The following is a 17,196-nucleotide window of genomic DNA, read 5'->3' as shown; positions in this document are numbered from 1 at the left end:
TGTAAACCCACCCTCTTGTTCATCTCGACCACACACTTCACAATTCAAATCTCAACAGAGTTGAAAATCAACCTTTGCCCTTTACCTTTGAAGACGAATTCCGTGCCTCCCATAACTCGGGTTGAGTGCGTCCCTCGGCTGTACCTCCCTCTAGCGTAGATATTGAAGGAGGGGTGTTTGCAGATGGGGTCAGAGTAGTGGTAGTAGTGGCCCTCCCAGGTCTGATTGTTGTCATGGAAGATGAAGTGACGGGTCAGGAAGAGGACCTCAGGGCGGACCTCACAGCGCTGGCTCACCCATTGGCCATACAGACCCACTGTCATGTCCGCCCGCGGCGCCAGGATGGGAGGGTGGAACTCATCCGAAATGTAGATGATACGACAGGCAATGCAGCCGTGGTCATGGTTCTGGAGGAGGAGAGAAGATTCATTAGATTTAGGGAACGGGGGGTCCATATTCAGGGTTTGAAAGAACAGAGATCGTTTCAGCTCACATGTGGAAGACTACATTTATTAAGGTATGAAAACATCTGACAAACTTAGATGGTAGGGTGTAATGTCCCTTTAACACTGCAAATGAATCATTTCAAATGTCAATCTGGAATGGAATGTATGCAAACTTACAGAAGTTTTTTTATTTTTAAAAGACAACGTGCAGGAAATGGCGTTCTTCAGGTAATCCAAAAACAACTATAGATTTTAAAAATCACTTAATATGATTTGTTGAGTTTTTGTCTTGTCATTAAATGTCTCTATAGGAACATCAAGCATGATCAATGAGCTATATTCTCTATCTATTGTTTTCTCTCTATTAGACGGGATTACTAGACATGTCGAGCACATCTATTATGTACATTACTGTAATGTCAAATACCAATATAATCGTTTAAGTACTGTAATTTAACGACTGTTGCTGTACTTTGGGATATACAGGAAAACTGATTTTCTTCAGAAAGAATCAATCCGTTACGGAATCCAAGCAAAGTTGCAGTGTTTTCTCAGGGTGATCACATAATTTACTGAAACAGACATGGACGGACGGACAGAAGGAAAAAACTCAGTTGGATTTACTGCAAAAACACAGCCCAGTCCTCCAGCTGGGTTTAATGCAGAAATACAGCCCTCCAGCTGGGTTTTACTGCAGAAACACAGCCCAGTCCTCCAGCTGGGTTTACTGCAGAAATACAGCCCAGTCCTCCAGCTGGGTTTACTGCAGAAATACAGCCCAGTCCTCCAGCTGGGTTTACTGCAGAAACACAGCCCAGTCCTCCAGCTGGATTTACTGCAGAAACACAGCCCAGTCCTCCAGCTGGGTTTACTGCAGAAATACAGCCCAGTCCTCCAGCTGGGTTTACTGCAGAAATACAGCCCAGTCCTCCAGCTGGGTTTATGCTCCTCATACTGAGAAAAGCTATAAAGGGACTTAGTTTCATTAGGCTTCAGATTCATAAAGCTATTGTCGAAGGTATACAAGACCCTCTATCAATCTTTATTACATGCCATGTCTCGTTCGCTTAGCCAAGTCCCTAAAGCGACACACATTCTCTTCAGTTCTGTAATCTCTTGACCAGACAGCTGAACACATTAGATTTATGGAGCCTTATGGATTAAGCCTAGAATAAATCTGTACCACGGAAGATCCACGCTATAGCTCACTTGACATTTAAAAGGTAATTTTGCCGATTGAGCCGCAATGCAGCGTTTACCGGGAATGCAGCCTCCGCTGACACGGGAACATTGTGATGCGTAGTCGAAAAAGGGGACATCGAACCCCGGCCTAACAGTGTAGATTAGATTCACATTCTGTTATTTATGATCGTTCTATTCTGTAGAGGAAACCCTTCAGGGTTAGGGTTAGGGAAACCCTTCAGGGTTAGGGTTAGGGAAACCCTTCAGGGTTAGGGATAGGGACACCCTTTAGGGTTAGGGAAACCCTTCAGTGTTAGGGTTAGGGAAACCCTTCAGGGTTAGGGTTAGGGACACCCTTCAGGGTTAGGGTTAGGGACACCCTTCAGGGTTAGGGAAACCCTTCAGGGTTAGGGTTAGGGACACCCTTCAGGGTTAGGGTTAGGGACACCCTTCAGGGTTAGGGTTAGGGACACCCTTTAGGGTTAGGGACACCCTTCAGGGTTAGGGACACCCTTCAGGGTTAGGGACACACTTCAGGGTTAGGGACACCCTTCAGGGTTAGGGAAACCCTTCAGGGTTAGGGTTAGGGACACCCTTCAGGGTTAGGGTTAGGGACACCCTTCAGGGTTAGGGACACCCTTCAGGGTTAGGGTTAGGGACACCCTTCAGGGTTAGGGAAGCCCTTCAGGGTTAGGGACACCCTTCAGGGTTAGGGTTAGGGAAACCCTTCAGGGTCAGGGACACCCTTCAGGGTTAGGGTTAGGGAAACCCTTCAGGGTCAGGGACACCCTTCAGGGTTAGGGTTAGGGAAACCCTTCAGGGTTAGGGTTAGGGACACCCTTCAGGGTTAGGGTTAGGGAAACCCTTCAGGGTTAGGGAAACCCTTCAGGGTTAGGGACACCCTTCAGGGTTAGGGAAACCCTTCAGGGTTAGGGTTAGGGACATCCTTTAGGGTTAGGGAAACCCTTCAGGGTTAGGGTTAGGGAAGCCCTTCAGGGTTAGGGAAACCCTTCAGGGTTAGCGTTAGGGAAACCCTTCAGGGTTAGGGAAACCCTTCAGGGTTAGGGTTAGGGAAACCCTTCAGGGTTAGGGACACCCTTCAGGGTTAGGGTTAGGGAAACCCTTCAGGGTTAGGGTTAGGGAAACCCTTCAGGGTTAGGGTTAGGTAAACCCTTCAGGGTCAGGGACACCCTTCAGGGTTAGGGTTAGGGAAACCCTTCAGGGTCAGGGACACCCTTCAGGGTTAGGGTTAGGGAAACCCTTCAGGGTTAGGGAAACCCTTCAGGGTTAGGGTTAGGGACACCCTTCAGGGTTAGGGTTAGGGACACCCTTCAGGGTTAGGGTTAGGGACACCCTTCAGGGTTAGGGTTAGGGAAACCCTTCAGGGTTAGGGAAACCCTTCAGGGTTAGGGACACCCTTCAGGGTTAGGGAAACCCTTCAGGGTTAGGGAAACCCTTCAGGGTTAGGGTTAGGGACACCCTTTAGGGTTAGGGAAACCCTTCAGGGTTAGGGTTAGGGAAGCCCTTCAGGGTTAGGGAAACCCTTCAGGGTTAGCGTTAGGGAAACCCTTCAGGGTTAGGGAAACCCTTCAGGGTTAGGGTTAGGGAAACCCTTCAGGGTTAGGGTTAGGAAAACCCTTCAGGGTTAGGGTTAGGGAAACCCTTCAGGGTTAGGGTTAGGGAAACCCTTCAGGGTTAGGGTTAGGGAAACCCTTCAGGGTTAGGGTTAGGGAAACCCTTCAGGGTTAGGGAAACCCTTCAGGGTTGGGGTTAGGGACACCCTTTAGGGTTAGGGAAACCCTTCAGGGTTAGGGACACCCTTCAGGGTTAGGGTTAGGGAAACCCTTCAGGGTCAGGGACACCCTTCAGGGTTAGGGTTAGGGAAACCCTTCAGGGTCAGGGACACCCTTCAGGGTTAGGGTTAGGGAAACCCTTCAGGGTTAGGGAAACCCTTCAGGGTTAGGGTTAGGGAAACCCTTCAGGGTTAGGGTTAGGGACACCCTTCAGGGTTAGGGTTAGGGACACCCTTCAGGGTTAGGGTTAGGGACACCCTTCAGGGTTAGGGACACCCTTCAGGGTTAGGGAAACCCTTCAGGGTTAGGGTTAGGGACACCCTTTAGGGTTAGGGAAACCCTTCAGGGTTAGGGTTAGGGAAGCCCTTCAGGGTTAGGGAAACCCTTCAGGGTTAGCGTTAGGGAAACCCTTCAGGGTTAGGGAAACCCTTCAGGGTTAGGGTTAGGGAAACCCTTCAGGGTTCGGGTTAGGGAAATCCTTCAGGGTTAGGGTTAGGGAAACCCTTCAGGGTTAGGGTTAGGGAAACCCTTCAGGGTTAGGGAAACCCTTCAGGGTTGGGGTTAGGGACACCCTTTAGGGTTAGGGAAACCCTTCAGGGTTAGGGACACCCTTCAGGGTTAGGGAATATAATTTCTGTTTAAGTATTACAATTTAGGAGCTGTCTTAAATGTTTCTGTAAATCAGCATTATGATAGTGTGAGGTTTAAGAGAACATGTATCCAGTACAGCACAATTACCATTTAAGAGAGAGGGGTTACAGACAGAGAAGACAATGAGACAGAAGAGCGAGAGAGAACTTCCCTCTCTCCCATTCAGCCAACAGCCTCCCTCTCTCCCCCCCACAGCCTCCCTCTCTCCCAAACAGAACCATCCAACCCATAAAACACAGAGAGACCTGCTGACTGTCCTAAAACATAACTCCTCATCCTGGGGCCTGGGCCAACCCCATGCCTTCGTTATTGATACATCAACCCCATGTCCCCTGCTTGTTGTACATTGTCCCTGCCAAATAAATATAATACATACAGTAACTAACTTCACAGGAATAGTACTAACTCTTCATCTGTTTAAGTTGAACTTCTGTTTGTAAGTTAATATGGTTTCTCCTAAAAATTACTATTTGTCTTCAACATGCTATTACTGAGTACTTCTGTTTAATTGGAATAACACATATGTAAACAATTCATGACATTCATATCCCGGAGGACCAGGGTGTGGGGGGGTAACGGAGGACCAGGGTGTGGGGGGGTAACGGAGGACCAGGGTGTGGGGGGGTAACGGAGGACCAGGGTGTGGGGGGGTAACGGAGGACCAGGGTGTGGGGGGGTAACGGAGGACCAGGGTGTGGGGGGGTAACGGAGGACCAGGGTGTTGGGGGGTAACGGAGGACCAGGGTGTGGGGGGGTAACGGAGGACCAGGGTGTGGGGGGGTAACGGAGGACCAGGGAGTGGGGGGGTAACGGAGGACCAGGGTGTTGGGGGGTAATGGAGGACCAGGGTGTTTGGAAACACTCCTGTACACTATGGTGTTTAATATAGTTCAAACAATATTGAGCGCCACAACTCCACATATGGAACAAAAATAAAAGCAGCAAAGCCTTCATACTCATAACTTTATCTGGACAGCATTGAGAAAGTAGAGAATGATGGAAAATAAATAAAATGGGTATAAACTGTCTGCTGCCTCACTCTTATTGCGTCACTGAGATCCACACAGTAACCACAGACTAACAGGCTGGCAGTGACAACCCTCTGGACTGTTACCAGACCCAACTATTACCCACTGAACATTGATGGATCGGATAGTCGCCATGGCAATAAAACATCCTGAAGAAGAAACTATTATGACATCACTGGATGGGCTGGCTAGTGAGCTGATGATTGTAAGTTAACTGGTGGGACTGAGCTGAGGGCACGTCTAAAGCTATTTCACGTCCAATATATTATCTGGGCTTCAGCTCAGCTGGCTAACGAAGCCTTGTGGCAGCTAAGAGATCCAGGTTTCACTTCAACATACTATCATCCTCAGTGTACAAAGAGAGAAGGAAAGTCTGCATGTGTACAGCTGGCTCACCTCTAGATACTATCCACTAGCTATCGTATGTTTGCATTTGTTTTTTATTATGGATCCCCATTAGTTCCTGCCAAGGCAGCAGCTACTCTTCCTGGGGTTTATTAAGGATCCCCATTAGTTCCTGCCAAGGCAGCAGCTACTCTTCCTGGGGTTTATTATGAATCCCCATTAGTTCCTGCCAAGGCAGCAGCTACTCTTCCTGGGGTTTATTATGGATCTCCATTAGTTCCTGCCAAGGTAGCAGCTACTCTTCCTGGGGTTTATTATGGATCCCCATTAGTTCCTGCCAAGGCAGTAGATACTCTTCCTGGGGTTTATTATGGATCCCCATTAGTTCCTGCCAAAGCAGCAGCTACTCTTCCTGGGGTCCAGCAAAATTAAGGCAGTTTATACAATTTTAAAACATTACAATACATTCATAGATTTCACAACACACCGTGTGCCCTCAGGCCCCTACACCACTACCACATATCTACAGTACTAAATCCATGTGTATGTATAGTGCGCATGTTATCGTGTGTGTATGCGTGCATGTGTCTGTGCCAATGTTTGTGTTGCTTCACAGCCCTCGCTGTTCCATAAGATGTTTTTTTTAATCATGCTACATGCTATCCACTAACTATCCTATGTTGATCATTCAGAAATGTTTCACTGACTTATCACTTGGCTACTGGATACAGCAGGTGTGGATGTACTCTCGTGTTCTAAGACTTTATTTCAGATCATTTCGGAATTGAATTCCTGAATAACTGGCAAACTATTGAACAAGGGAAGTGTTTTTTGATGACCCCAAGCTGCCTGTATTTGATTAGAGCTTATGGAAATATGCAAATGATGCTAGTGTGCTTTGATTATGGAGATAAGATATACTGGACCTATTGCACGGGTCAAAAGAGAGAGAGACACACAGAACAAGAGAGACAGGGGGACAGAGAGAGAGATACAGACAGAGAGACAGGGGGACAGAGAGATATACAGACAGAGAGACAGGGGGACAGAGAGAGATACACACAGAACAAGAGCGACAGGGGGACAGAGAGAGAGAGATATACAGACAGAGAGAAACATACACGGGTGTAAAGAGACAGACGAGTTCTTCTGATGTAGCAGGTATGCATGAAATCAGAGCCGGAATGTTCTGTCCGGGAATTATTCATAAGGCTGCATGATTCCAAATTCTAGGAATGTCACATGTGTGATCACTACCAGAGATGGAAGGTGTGCAGCAGGTTTCACATTCCAAATGAAACCCTAATTCCCCATATAGGGTACTTCTTTTCACCTAGGCCCATAGGGTTTTTAGCCAAAAGTAGTGCACTATGTAGGGAATAGGGTGCCATTTGGGACGTAGCCAGGTTTCATGTTCCCCCCCCCCCCACCGTTTCTCTTCTCTCCGGCCCTGAGGAGCTTCACTCTGCAGCGCTGGTCGTTAGAGCACCACAGGGCTCCTCACCCTAACCACTCATTGTGTCCCAAATGGCACCCTATTCCCTATACAGTGCACTACTTCAGACCAGAGCCCTATGGCACCCTATTCCCTATATACAGTGCACTACTTTAGACCAGGACCCATAGGGTGCCCAGTCGCTGTTTGCATTACCAATCCGTGGTCAGCGTGGTACAGATGTAATGTTTGTTTAGACAGGCCAGAGGATCTCAGGGTACTCTATGTGAAGTGGTTGGGTTCACAGCATCACTATAAGGTTATATGGAGCAGGACAACTGCTGTTCCAACTATAAACAGTTCAAATCACATCCTCATAAAGACCGTGATCAGGAATTAAAATGACTTAGGCCTTGATGTTAAAAGAAGTGGGAAAAAAACTGTACAGGGTATCAGTATGTCATGGTATCAGTATGTCATGGTATCCGTATGTCATGGTATCGGTATGTCATGGTATCGGTATGTCATGGTATCGGTATGTCATGGTATCGGTATGTCATGGTATCAGTATGTCATGGTATCGGTATGTCATAGTATCGGTATGTCATGGTATCGGTATGTCATAGTATCGGTATGTCATGGTATCAGTATGTCATGGTATCGGTATGTCATAGTATCAGTATGTCATGGTATCGGTATGTCATAGTATCGGTATGTCATGGTATCGGTATGTCATGGTATCGGTATGTCATGGTATCAGTATGTCATGGTTTCGGTATGTCATGGTTTCGGTATGTCATGGTATCGGTATGTCATGGTATCAGTATGTCATAGTATCGGTATGTCATAGTATCGGTATGTCATGGTATCGGTATGTCATGGTATCGGTATGTCATGGTATCGGTATGTCATGGTATCAGTATGTCATGGTTTCGGTATGTCATGGTTTCGGTATGCCATGGTATCGGTATGTCATGGTACCGGTATGTCATGGTACCGGTATGTCATGGTACCGGTATGTCATGGTATCGGTATGTCATGGTATCGGTATGTCATGGTACCGGTATGTCATGGTACCGGTATGTCATAGTATCAGTATATCATGGTATCAGTATATCATGGTGTCAGTATATCATGGTATCAGTATGTCATGGTACCGGTATGTCATAGTATCAGTATGTCATAGCATCAGTATGTCATGGTATCGGTATGTCATGGTATCGGTATGTCATGGTATCAGTATGTCATAGCATCAGTATGTCATGGCATCAGTATGTCATGGTATCAGTATGTAATGGTATCAGTATGTAATGGCATCAGTATGTAATGGCATCAGTATGTCATGGTATCAGTATATCATGGTATCAGTATATCATGGTATCAGTATGTCATAGTATCAGTATGTCATGGTATCAGTATGTCATGGTATCAGTATGTCATAGTATCAGTATGTCATGGTATCAGTATGTCATGGTATCAGTATGTCATGGTATCAGTATGTCATAGTATCAGTATGTCATAGTATCAGTATGTCATAGCATCAGTATGTCATGGTATCAGTATGTCATGGTATCAGTATGTTATAGTATCAGTATGTCATGGTATCAGTATGTCAGGGTATCAATATGTCATGTTATCAGTATGTCATGTTCTGGGAGGCAGTAAGTACACAGACAACATCAGAACAGTCTTCGACCTAATGTCTTAAATCTGTACAACCTTCAGCCCCACTAACATAGAGAGCAACATACTGACCTTGGCACTCTGTAGAGCGGCCTGGTAACTAGAGGGTCTATAGTACATCCTCTGAGCTACCTCAGTGTGGATGTCTCCCAGGAACAGCTCTTCAACCATGTGGTCCACGTTATGATGAGGGTACTGTTTCTCCACACGTAGCAGCTGCAAGAGAAGAAGAAGAATGATTCGTAGACATATCATTCAAAAAGTGTTCTGTTCTGTGGTCCAGTGTACACACGTCTAACAGAAAGCCGCAGCGCAATGCCCCCATGATCAGTTTCTAGAGGTTAAGTGCCTTGTTCAAAGGGCTACTGGTGGATATTGATGCCAGCAACCCTCTGGTTGCCAGTCCATTGCATATTTTTTCGTGTCGGGAATGGGCTCGAACCGTAGACCCTCTGGTTACTAGTATTCCTCACTAACCTGTAGCTCGTGTATGGAGAAGTTGATCTCTCTGGAACAGTCACAGCCCTCCTCGTTCCACAGCTCATAGCTGATGTTGGGTTCCCAGGGTGCTTTGATCCTCACGGTGCTGCGACAGCTCTGGTTTAACCTCTGGCTCAGCTCCTTGGCCACGGCCGCACTGTGACACACCACCTGGGTAGTGGGATGAACACACACTGAATGACCAGGGCTTTAACACACTGACTGACCAGGGCTTTAACACACTGAATGACCAGGGCTTTAACACACTGAATGACCAGGGCTTGAACACACTGATTGACCTGGGCTTTAACACACTGACTGACCTGGGCTTTAACACACTGATTGACCAGTGCTTTAACACACTGAATGACCAGGGCTTTAACACACTGAATGACCAGGGCTTTAACACACTGAATGACCAGGGCTTTAACACACTGAATGACCAGGGCTTTAACACACTGATTGACCTGGGCTTTAACACACTGAATGACCAGGGCTTTAACACACTGACTGACTGACCAGGGCTTTAACACACTGACTGACCTGGGCTGTAACACACTGACTGACCAGGGCTTTAACACACTGACTGACCAGGGCTTTAACACACTGACTGACCAGGGCTTTAACACACTGAATGACCAGGGCTTTAACACACTGAATGACCTGGGCTTTAACACACTGAATGACCAGGGCTTGAACACACTGATTGACCTGGGCTTGAACACACTGACTGACCTGGGCTTTAACACACTGAATGACCAGGGCTTTAACACACTGACTGACTGACCAGGGCTTTAACACAGTGACTGACCTGGGCTTGAACACACTGACTGACCAGGGCTTTAACACACTGACTGACCTGGGCTTTAACACACTGACTGTGTTGAGACTTCTAGCTCACTCAGGAAAAGAGAATATATATATATATATATATATATATATATATAAATAGATAAAAGAGAAGCAAATGGGTCTGATGTGTTCAATTAAATGGGGAACGAGTGATTTCTTTAAGTTTCTTAGATGCTCAGATATGTTACGTTATGTGCGCATGCGCAGCTTCACTAGAGACTTAAATTACAGCACCTGGTAATCACTTGACCGCAGACAATCATCAGGAGCACACAGCCCGTTGGTATGTAACTGCGATCTACTCAGTCTAGCATTCATGTTTAAAGTCACTTATATGTTTGTGCACTGAACGTTTACCTCACTGTGTCGGTGTTTAGTTGGCCGGAAGTAACTTGTAGCTCGCTGGGTGCGGTAGCTCAGCGACCCAGATGCTATATAGCATTAGGCTATTATTATCAGCCATTTGCATTGTGCTGATTGTTCGGAGCACTCTGCTGGTTTCTGGTAGCGGTGGTGATAGCGGTGGTTTGGTTCGGTGATCCATGGTGGAGTGCCGCATTATGTTGCGTTTGTGAGTGTGTAAATCCTTTGGACGAGGCATGTGGTGGCATGGGTTCTGTGTCCTGTGACAGCGTCCATAGCAACCTGTGACGGCAGAGTCACTGTGCGCATGCTCCTCTGGCGCTGGGCATTCTGTGTGTTGTAGTCGGTGCTGTTTTAAGCCAGATTTGTCACATCTTTGATGGTGTTGCAGGCTGTTTGATTTTAATTATTTACATTATTATATTACTTGAATAATATATTATATCTTAATAATATATTGTCATTATTTGTTTGTTGTATTTCAGGTTTATGACCTGTGGTCATTTGATTTAAAATAAAATTAAGGACAAAACACGAGTCATGACATTGTGTGCTTCCTGGTGAGCCTTTTCGGAGGGCTAAATAACGAAAAATCCGAACAGACTGACCTGGGCTTTAACACACTGACTGACCTGGGCTTTAACACACTGACTGACCTGGGCTTTAACACACTGACTGACCTGGGCTTTAACACACTGACTGACCTGGGCTTTAACACACTGACTGACCTGGGCTTTAACACACTGAATGACCTGGGCTTGAACACACTGAATGACCTGGGCTTGAACACACTGAATGACCTGGGCTTTAACACACTGACTGACCTGGGCTTTAACACAGTGAATGACCTGGGCTTGAACACACTGAATGACCTGGGCTTGAACACACTGAATGACCTGGGCTTGAACACACTGACTGACCTGGGCTTGAACACACTGACTGACCTGGGCTTGAACACACTGACTGACCTGTGCTTGAACACACTAATAAATTCATCTAGTTGAGTAAGGAGTTTTACTGTTATCTTCTATATTTAGTTTTGTATGAACCCAGGAATATTATCCTTAATGGATTAATTATTATTAAAAATAAAAGTAACCAAACCTGTGTGTGGAGCTGGAAGTCTGCTTCTGTATACACACACACACACACACACACACACACACACACACACACACACACACACACCCCCTACCTGTGTGTGGTGGAGCTGGTAGTCAGCCTCTGTTCCTCCTCTGACGATCCAGGAGGCCTGTCTGAGCCTCAGCCGTCCCCGGACTACCAGGGTGTAGGTGGGGGTAGTGCAGTGGTTGTCCCTGTAGTAGAACTGGTTGGCCTGGAACGTGTTGTTGGGGAAGAACCGGTACGACCGCGTCAGGAATTCTGGGCCAGGACGTACCTCGCAGCTGGCAGACGGAGAGAGGAGTTAGAGGTGGACAGAGAGAGGAGTTAGAGAGGTGGATGGGGGAGAGGAGTTAGAGAGAGGTGGACGGAGAGAGAGGAGTTAGAGAGAGGTGGACGGAGAGAGGTGGATGGGAGAGAGGAGTTAGAGAGAGGTGGACGGGGAGAGGAGTTAGAGGTGGACGGGGAGAGGAGTTGGAGAGAGAGGTGGACGGGGAGAGGAGTTGGAGAGAGAGGTGGACGGGGAGAGGAGTTGGAGAGAGAGAAGGACGGGGAGAGGAGTTGGAGAGAGGAGGTGGACGGGGAGAGGAGTTGGAGAGAGGAGGTGGACGGGGAGAGGAGTTGGAGAGAGGAGGTGGACGGGGAGAGGAGTTGGAGAGAGGAGGTGGACGGGGAGAGGAGTTGGAGAGAGGAGGTGGACGGGGAGAGGAGTTGGAGAGAGGAGGTGGACGGGGAGAGGAGTTGGAGAGAGGAGGTGGACGGGGAGAGGAGTTGGAGAGAGGAGGTGGACGGGGAGAGGAGTTGGAGAGAGGAGGTGGACGGGGAGAGGAGTTGGAGAGAGGAGGTGGACGGGGAGAGGAGTTGGGGAGAGGAGTTGGAGAGAGAGAAGGACGGGGAGAGGAGTTGGAGAGAGGAGGTGGACGGGGAGAGGAGTTGGAGAGAGGAGGTGGACGGGGAGAGGAGTTGGAGAGAGGAGGTGGACGGGGAGAGGAGTTGGAGAGAGGAGGTGGACGGGGAGAGGAGTTGGAGAGAGGAGGTGGACGGGGAGAGGAGTTGGAGAGAGGAGGTGGACGGGGAGAGGAGTTGGAGAGAGGAGGTGGACGGGGAGAGGAGTTGGAGAGAGGAGGTGGACGGGGAGAGGAGTTGGAGAGAGGAGGTGGACGGGGAGAGGAGTTGGGGAGAGGAGTTGGAGAGAGGAGGTGGACGGGGAGAGGAGTTGGAGAGAGGAGGTGGACGGGGAGAGGAGTTGGAGAGAGGAGGTGGACGGGGAGAGGAGGTGGACGGGGAGAGGAGGTGGACGGGGAGAGGAGGTGGACGGGGAGAGGAGGTGGACGGGGAGAGGAGGTGGACGGGGAGAGGAGAGAGCAGTTGGAGAGAGGTGGATGGGGAGAGGAGAAAGGAGTTGGAGAGAGGTGGATGGGGAGAGGAGAGAGGAGTTGGAGAGAGGTGGATGGGGAGAGGAGAGAGGAGTTGGAGAGAGGTGGATGGGGAGAGGAGAGAGGAGTTGGAGAGAGGTGGACGGGGAGAGGACTTAGAGAGAGGTGGAAGGGGAGAGGAGTGTGAAATGCGTGGTTTCCATAGTAAACATCATACTGGGGCTCCCGAGTTGTACGGTCTAAGACACTACATCTCAGTGCTAGAGGCATCACTACAGACCCTGGTTTGAATCCAGGCTGTATCACAACCGGTCGTGATTGGGAGTCCCATAGGGCGGCGCACAATTGTCCCAGCGTCGTCTGGGTTTGGCCGGGGTAGGCTGTCATTGTAAATAAGAATTTGTTCTTAACTGACTTGCCAAGTTAAATAAATGTTCAATAAAAAAATACTCTATATGTGAGTGTCTCCCCCCCAGCCAGAAAGTGTACCTGGTGGAGGCTGGGATTCATTTTAAGGCGTGTTGCAGCACTGAGTACTGCACTACAGACAGGCAATTTTCCCGACTTTTGCAGAGATCGTGTTTACAGTAAACACTACAACGTCGGCTCAACCATGAATTACCTAAAAAAAAAAATCTAAAAAAGTCAAGAACAATGTGCTTGTCTACAACGTGCCTTTGATTGAATCTCGGCCCCAGTGTCACTCTGTTGCGTTGAGGTTAGGAGCTAGGGGGGTAGTCGTACCTGGTCGAGACCCAGTGGCCATCTATGTTAGGGGGCATCTGGACGGTTATCCGGGCCCCGTGGTGGAGATGTTTTAACATGTGGTGACACTGAGAGTGTTTAGCAGGACGACCAAACATCTTCTCCAGGGACAGCAGGCGATTGGAGTGGCCGTCTGAGTATTGGAGGGACGACCCCTCACCCAAACCTAAGAGAGACAACAAAAGAGAACAGTTAAAGTAATTGTCAAGTGAAAATATCACTTTTTATAGTTCATATTCAGTTAACTTACACCCAAATAATATTGTGGCAAAAAGCATACATTTGACAAGAAACCCACTCCCCCACCACCACCACCACTTTAAAACCCCTCCTCAAACTGGTATCTCAAACAGACTGTTATAAAAATGCTTGCTATTTCTTCATAGAACATGATGCCATGTTGGCTCACCGAGCTGACCAATCAGCCGTTACTCGTCATTAATATTATCGATGACCGCTATACATCCATGTAACTAACAAGTGTTGAGTTTCATGTATGATTCCCCAGAATCTGAATCAGTTCCATGACTGATATTAGTGTACATTTCTTTTTGTTGTTGTCAGAGACTTTTTTTTATTTTTTTTATGTCGTACAACTTCCTTCTCATTCTGCATTCCCCCTCATAAACATCCTGTCGTCCCCCCCCCTTACCTCTTCCCAGTCTACTGGACCCATGTGGAAGAGAGAAATATTCCCGTGAAAATAATCAGTAATCCTATGTGTTAAAACACTGATATTCAGTTTAATATGGTCACTTAAATTATGTTATAATGATCTCCCACCAACCTATTGTGACATTTATGAACTATTGATTTGTGAACGTTGTACGTGCTAGCTAGTTACTGTACCTTTGTCTGTACATGTCGTCATTGGCCTAGCATGGCTATTCATGTCCCTCGTTGTTCATTTTTACTTTACAGAGGAGTTTCTTATAGTCTGTCTACAGGTAGTCATGTCTTAGTCTTATAGTCCGTCTACAGGTAGTCATGTCTTAGTCTTATAGTCCGTCTACAGGTAGTCATGTCTTAGTCTTACAGTCCGTCTACAGGTAGTCATGTCTTAGTCTTACAGTCCGTCTACAGGTAGTCATGTCTTAGTCTTACAGTCCGTCTACAGGTAGTCATGTCTTAGTCTTATAGTCCGTCTACAGGTAGTCATGTCTTAGTCTTATAGTCCGTCTACAGTAGTCATGTCTTAGTCTTATAGTCCGTCTACAGTAGTCATGTCTTAGTCTTATAGTCCGTCTACAGGTAGTCATGTGGAAGAGAGGAGTTGGTGCATGAGGGCAGCACAACACTTCATTTATGGATGTTGATAGTCTGTTTATTACAAAAATAAATCATTATCATCTATCTGGATTTTGCCAATAGGATTTAATGCATAGAAATGGAATGAATAGAACAGACAAATCATTGACTTGAATGAGGACATTTTAAATCCGACAGCCGAAATCCGGATAGATAACGTGTGAAAAAACGGGGCCCTGGTCATCTGTTCCCCGATCACACAACGCAGGGGAAATCTACACTGGTCACGCCCACACCATTCTGCTGTCGGGGTACGCCCACACCATTCTGCTGTCGGGGTACGCCCCACACCATTCTGCTGTCGGGGTACGCCCCACACCATTCTGCTGTCGGGGTACGCCCCACACCATTCTGCTGCCGGGGTACGCCCCACACCATTCTGCTGCCGGGGTACGCCCCACACCATTCTGTTGCCGGGGTACGCCCCACACATTCTGTTGCCGGGGTACGCCCCACACCATTCTGTTGCCGGGGTACGCCCCACACCATTCTGTTGCCGGGGTACGCCCCACACCATTCTGTTGCCGGGGTACGCCCCACACCCTTCTGTTGCCGGGGTACGCCCCACACCCTTCTGTTGCCGGGGTACGCCCCACACCATTCTGTTGCCGGGGTACGCCCCACACCCTTCTGTTGCCGGGGTACGCCCCACACCCTTCTGTTGCCGGGGTACGCCCCACAACATTCTGTTGTCGGGGTACGCCCCACAACATTCAAACAAAGAAAAAGCTTATTTTAACATACTTAACTACCATTTTCATTTAAAGCTGAATCTCTTTTGAAGTGATACAAAGTTTAATGCAGTCAATTTAACCCTTGCATCACTACGAGATTAACTCAAGTTATTAAACTGTCTGTCACACCTGGGAAAGGTTTCCTCACGGAGTAAAGGGCTAGATTCAATCCGTACGCTACAGCGTGACTGAAATTTAAACGGCAATGTTCTCGCGTTCGCCGGTAAACGCTGTACATGTCGGCTCAATGGGGGAGAAACATTCCTGGATGGAGGAGAGCTATTGAGGCTGTTTTTTTCCCCAGTTGAGTCTCGTGGACATTACATGGCAATTAAAACAGAACGACAACACATACAGCATCTCTTTGGAGGAAATTGAGGAAAACTCGCCTCCCTGCGGACCTGGCATCCTTTCACTCCCTCCTCTCTACATTTTCCTCTTCTGTCTCTGCTGCTAAAGCCACTTTCTACCACTCTAAATTCCAAGCATCTGCCTCTAACCCTAGGAAGCTCTTTGCCACCTTCTCCTCCCTCCTGAATCCTCCTCCCCCTTCCCCCCCTCCTCCCTCTCTGCGGATTACTTCGTCAACCATTTTGAAAAGAAGGTCGACGACATCCGATCCTCGTTTGCTAAGTCAAACGACACCGCTGGTCCTGCTCACACTGCCCTACCCTGTGCTTTGACCTCTTTCTCCCCTCTCTCTCCAGATGAAATCTTGCGTCTTGTGACGGCCGGCCGCCCAACAACCTGCCCGCTTGACCCTATCCCCTCCTCTCTTCTCCAGACCATTTCCGGAGACCTTCTCCCTTACCTCACCTCGCTCATCAACTCATCCTTGACCGCTGGCTACGTCCCTTCCGTCTTCAAGAGAGCGAGAGTTGCACCCCTTCTGAAAAAACCTACACTCAATCCCTCCGATGTCAACAACTACAGACCAGTATCCCTTCTTTCTTTTCTCTCCAAAACTCTTGAACGTGCCGTCCTTGGCCAGCTCTCCTGCTATCTCTCTCAGAATGACCTTCTTGATCCAAATCAGTCAGGTTTCAAGACTAGTCATTCAACTGAGACTGCTCTTCTCTGTGTCACGGAGGCGCTCCGCACTGCTAAAGCTAACTCTCTCTCCTCTGCTCTCATCCTTCTAGACCTATCGGCTGCCTTTGATACTGTGAACCATCAGATCCTCCTCTCCACCCTCTCCGAGTTGGGCCTCTCCGGCGCGGCCCACGCTTGGATTGCGTCCTACCTGACAGGTCGCTCCTACCAGGTGGCGTGGCGAGAATCTGTCTCCGCACCACGTGCTCTCACCACTGGTGTCCCCCAGGGCTCTGTTCTAGGCCCTCTCCTATTCTCGCTATACACCAAGTCACTTGGCTCTGTCATATCCTCACATGGTCTCTCCTATCATTGCTATGCAGACGACACACAATTAATCTTCTCCTTTCCCCCTTCTGATAACCAGGTGGCGAATCGCATCCCTGCATGTCTGGCAGACATATCAGTGTGGATGACGGATCACCACCTCAAGCTGAACCTCGGCAAGACGGAGCTGCTCTTCCTCCCGGGGAAGGACTGCCCGTTCCATGATCTCGCCATCACGGTTGACAACTCCATTGTGTCCTCCTCCCAGAGTGCT

The 17,196-nt window shown here is 48.1% G+C and overlaps 1 protein-coding gene across 1 annotated transcript in view; it reads right to left on the bottom strand.

Annotated features, from left to right (window-relative positions):
* The window catches only part of LOC106569730 (protein APCDD1), a 34,166-nt gene that overhangs the window by 2,962 nt on the left and 14,008 nt on the right, over window positions 1-17,196 (bottom strand). Inside the window, exons 2-6 of the mRNA XM_045694509.2 lie at window positions 13,501-13,687; window positions 11,454-11,664; window positions 9,041-9,214; window positions 8,636-8,779; window positions 86-407 (exon numbers count right to left, since the gene is read on the bottom strand). Of these exons, the coding sequence (XP_045550465.1) occupies window positions 86-407; window positions 8,636-8,779; window positions 9,041-9,214; window positions 11,454-11,664; window positions 13,501-13,687 (1,038 nt within the window). The remainder of the gene's footprint in view (window positions 1-85; window positions 408-8,635; window positions 8,780-9,040; window positions 9,215-11,453; window positions 11,665-13,500; window positions 13,688-17,196) is intronic.

Source organism: Salmo salar, chromosome 14, assembly GCF_965601325.2.
Source record: "Salmo salar chromosome 14, fSalSal1, whole genome shotgun sequence".
Classification (NCBI taxonomy): Eukaryota; Metazoa; Chordata; class Actinopteri; order Salmoniformes; family Salmonidae; genus Salmo; species Salmo salar.
The sequence above is the reverse complement of the archived record's forward strand: the minus strand, read 5'-3'. Positions and strand labels throughout refer to the sequence as shown.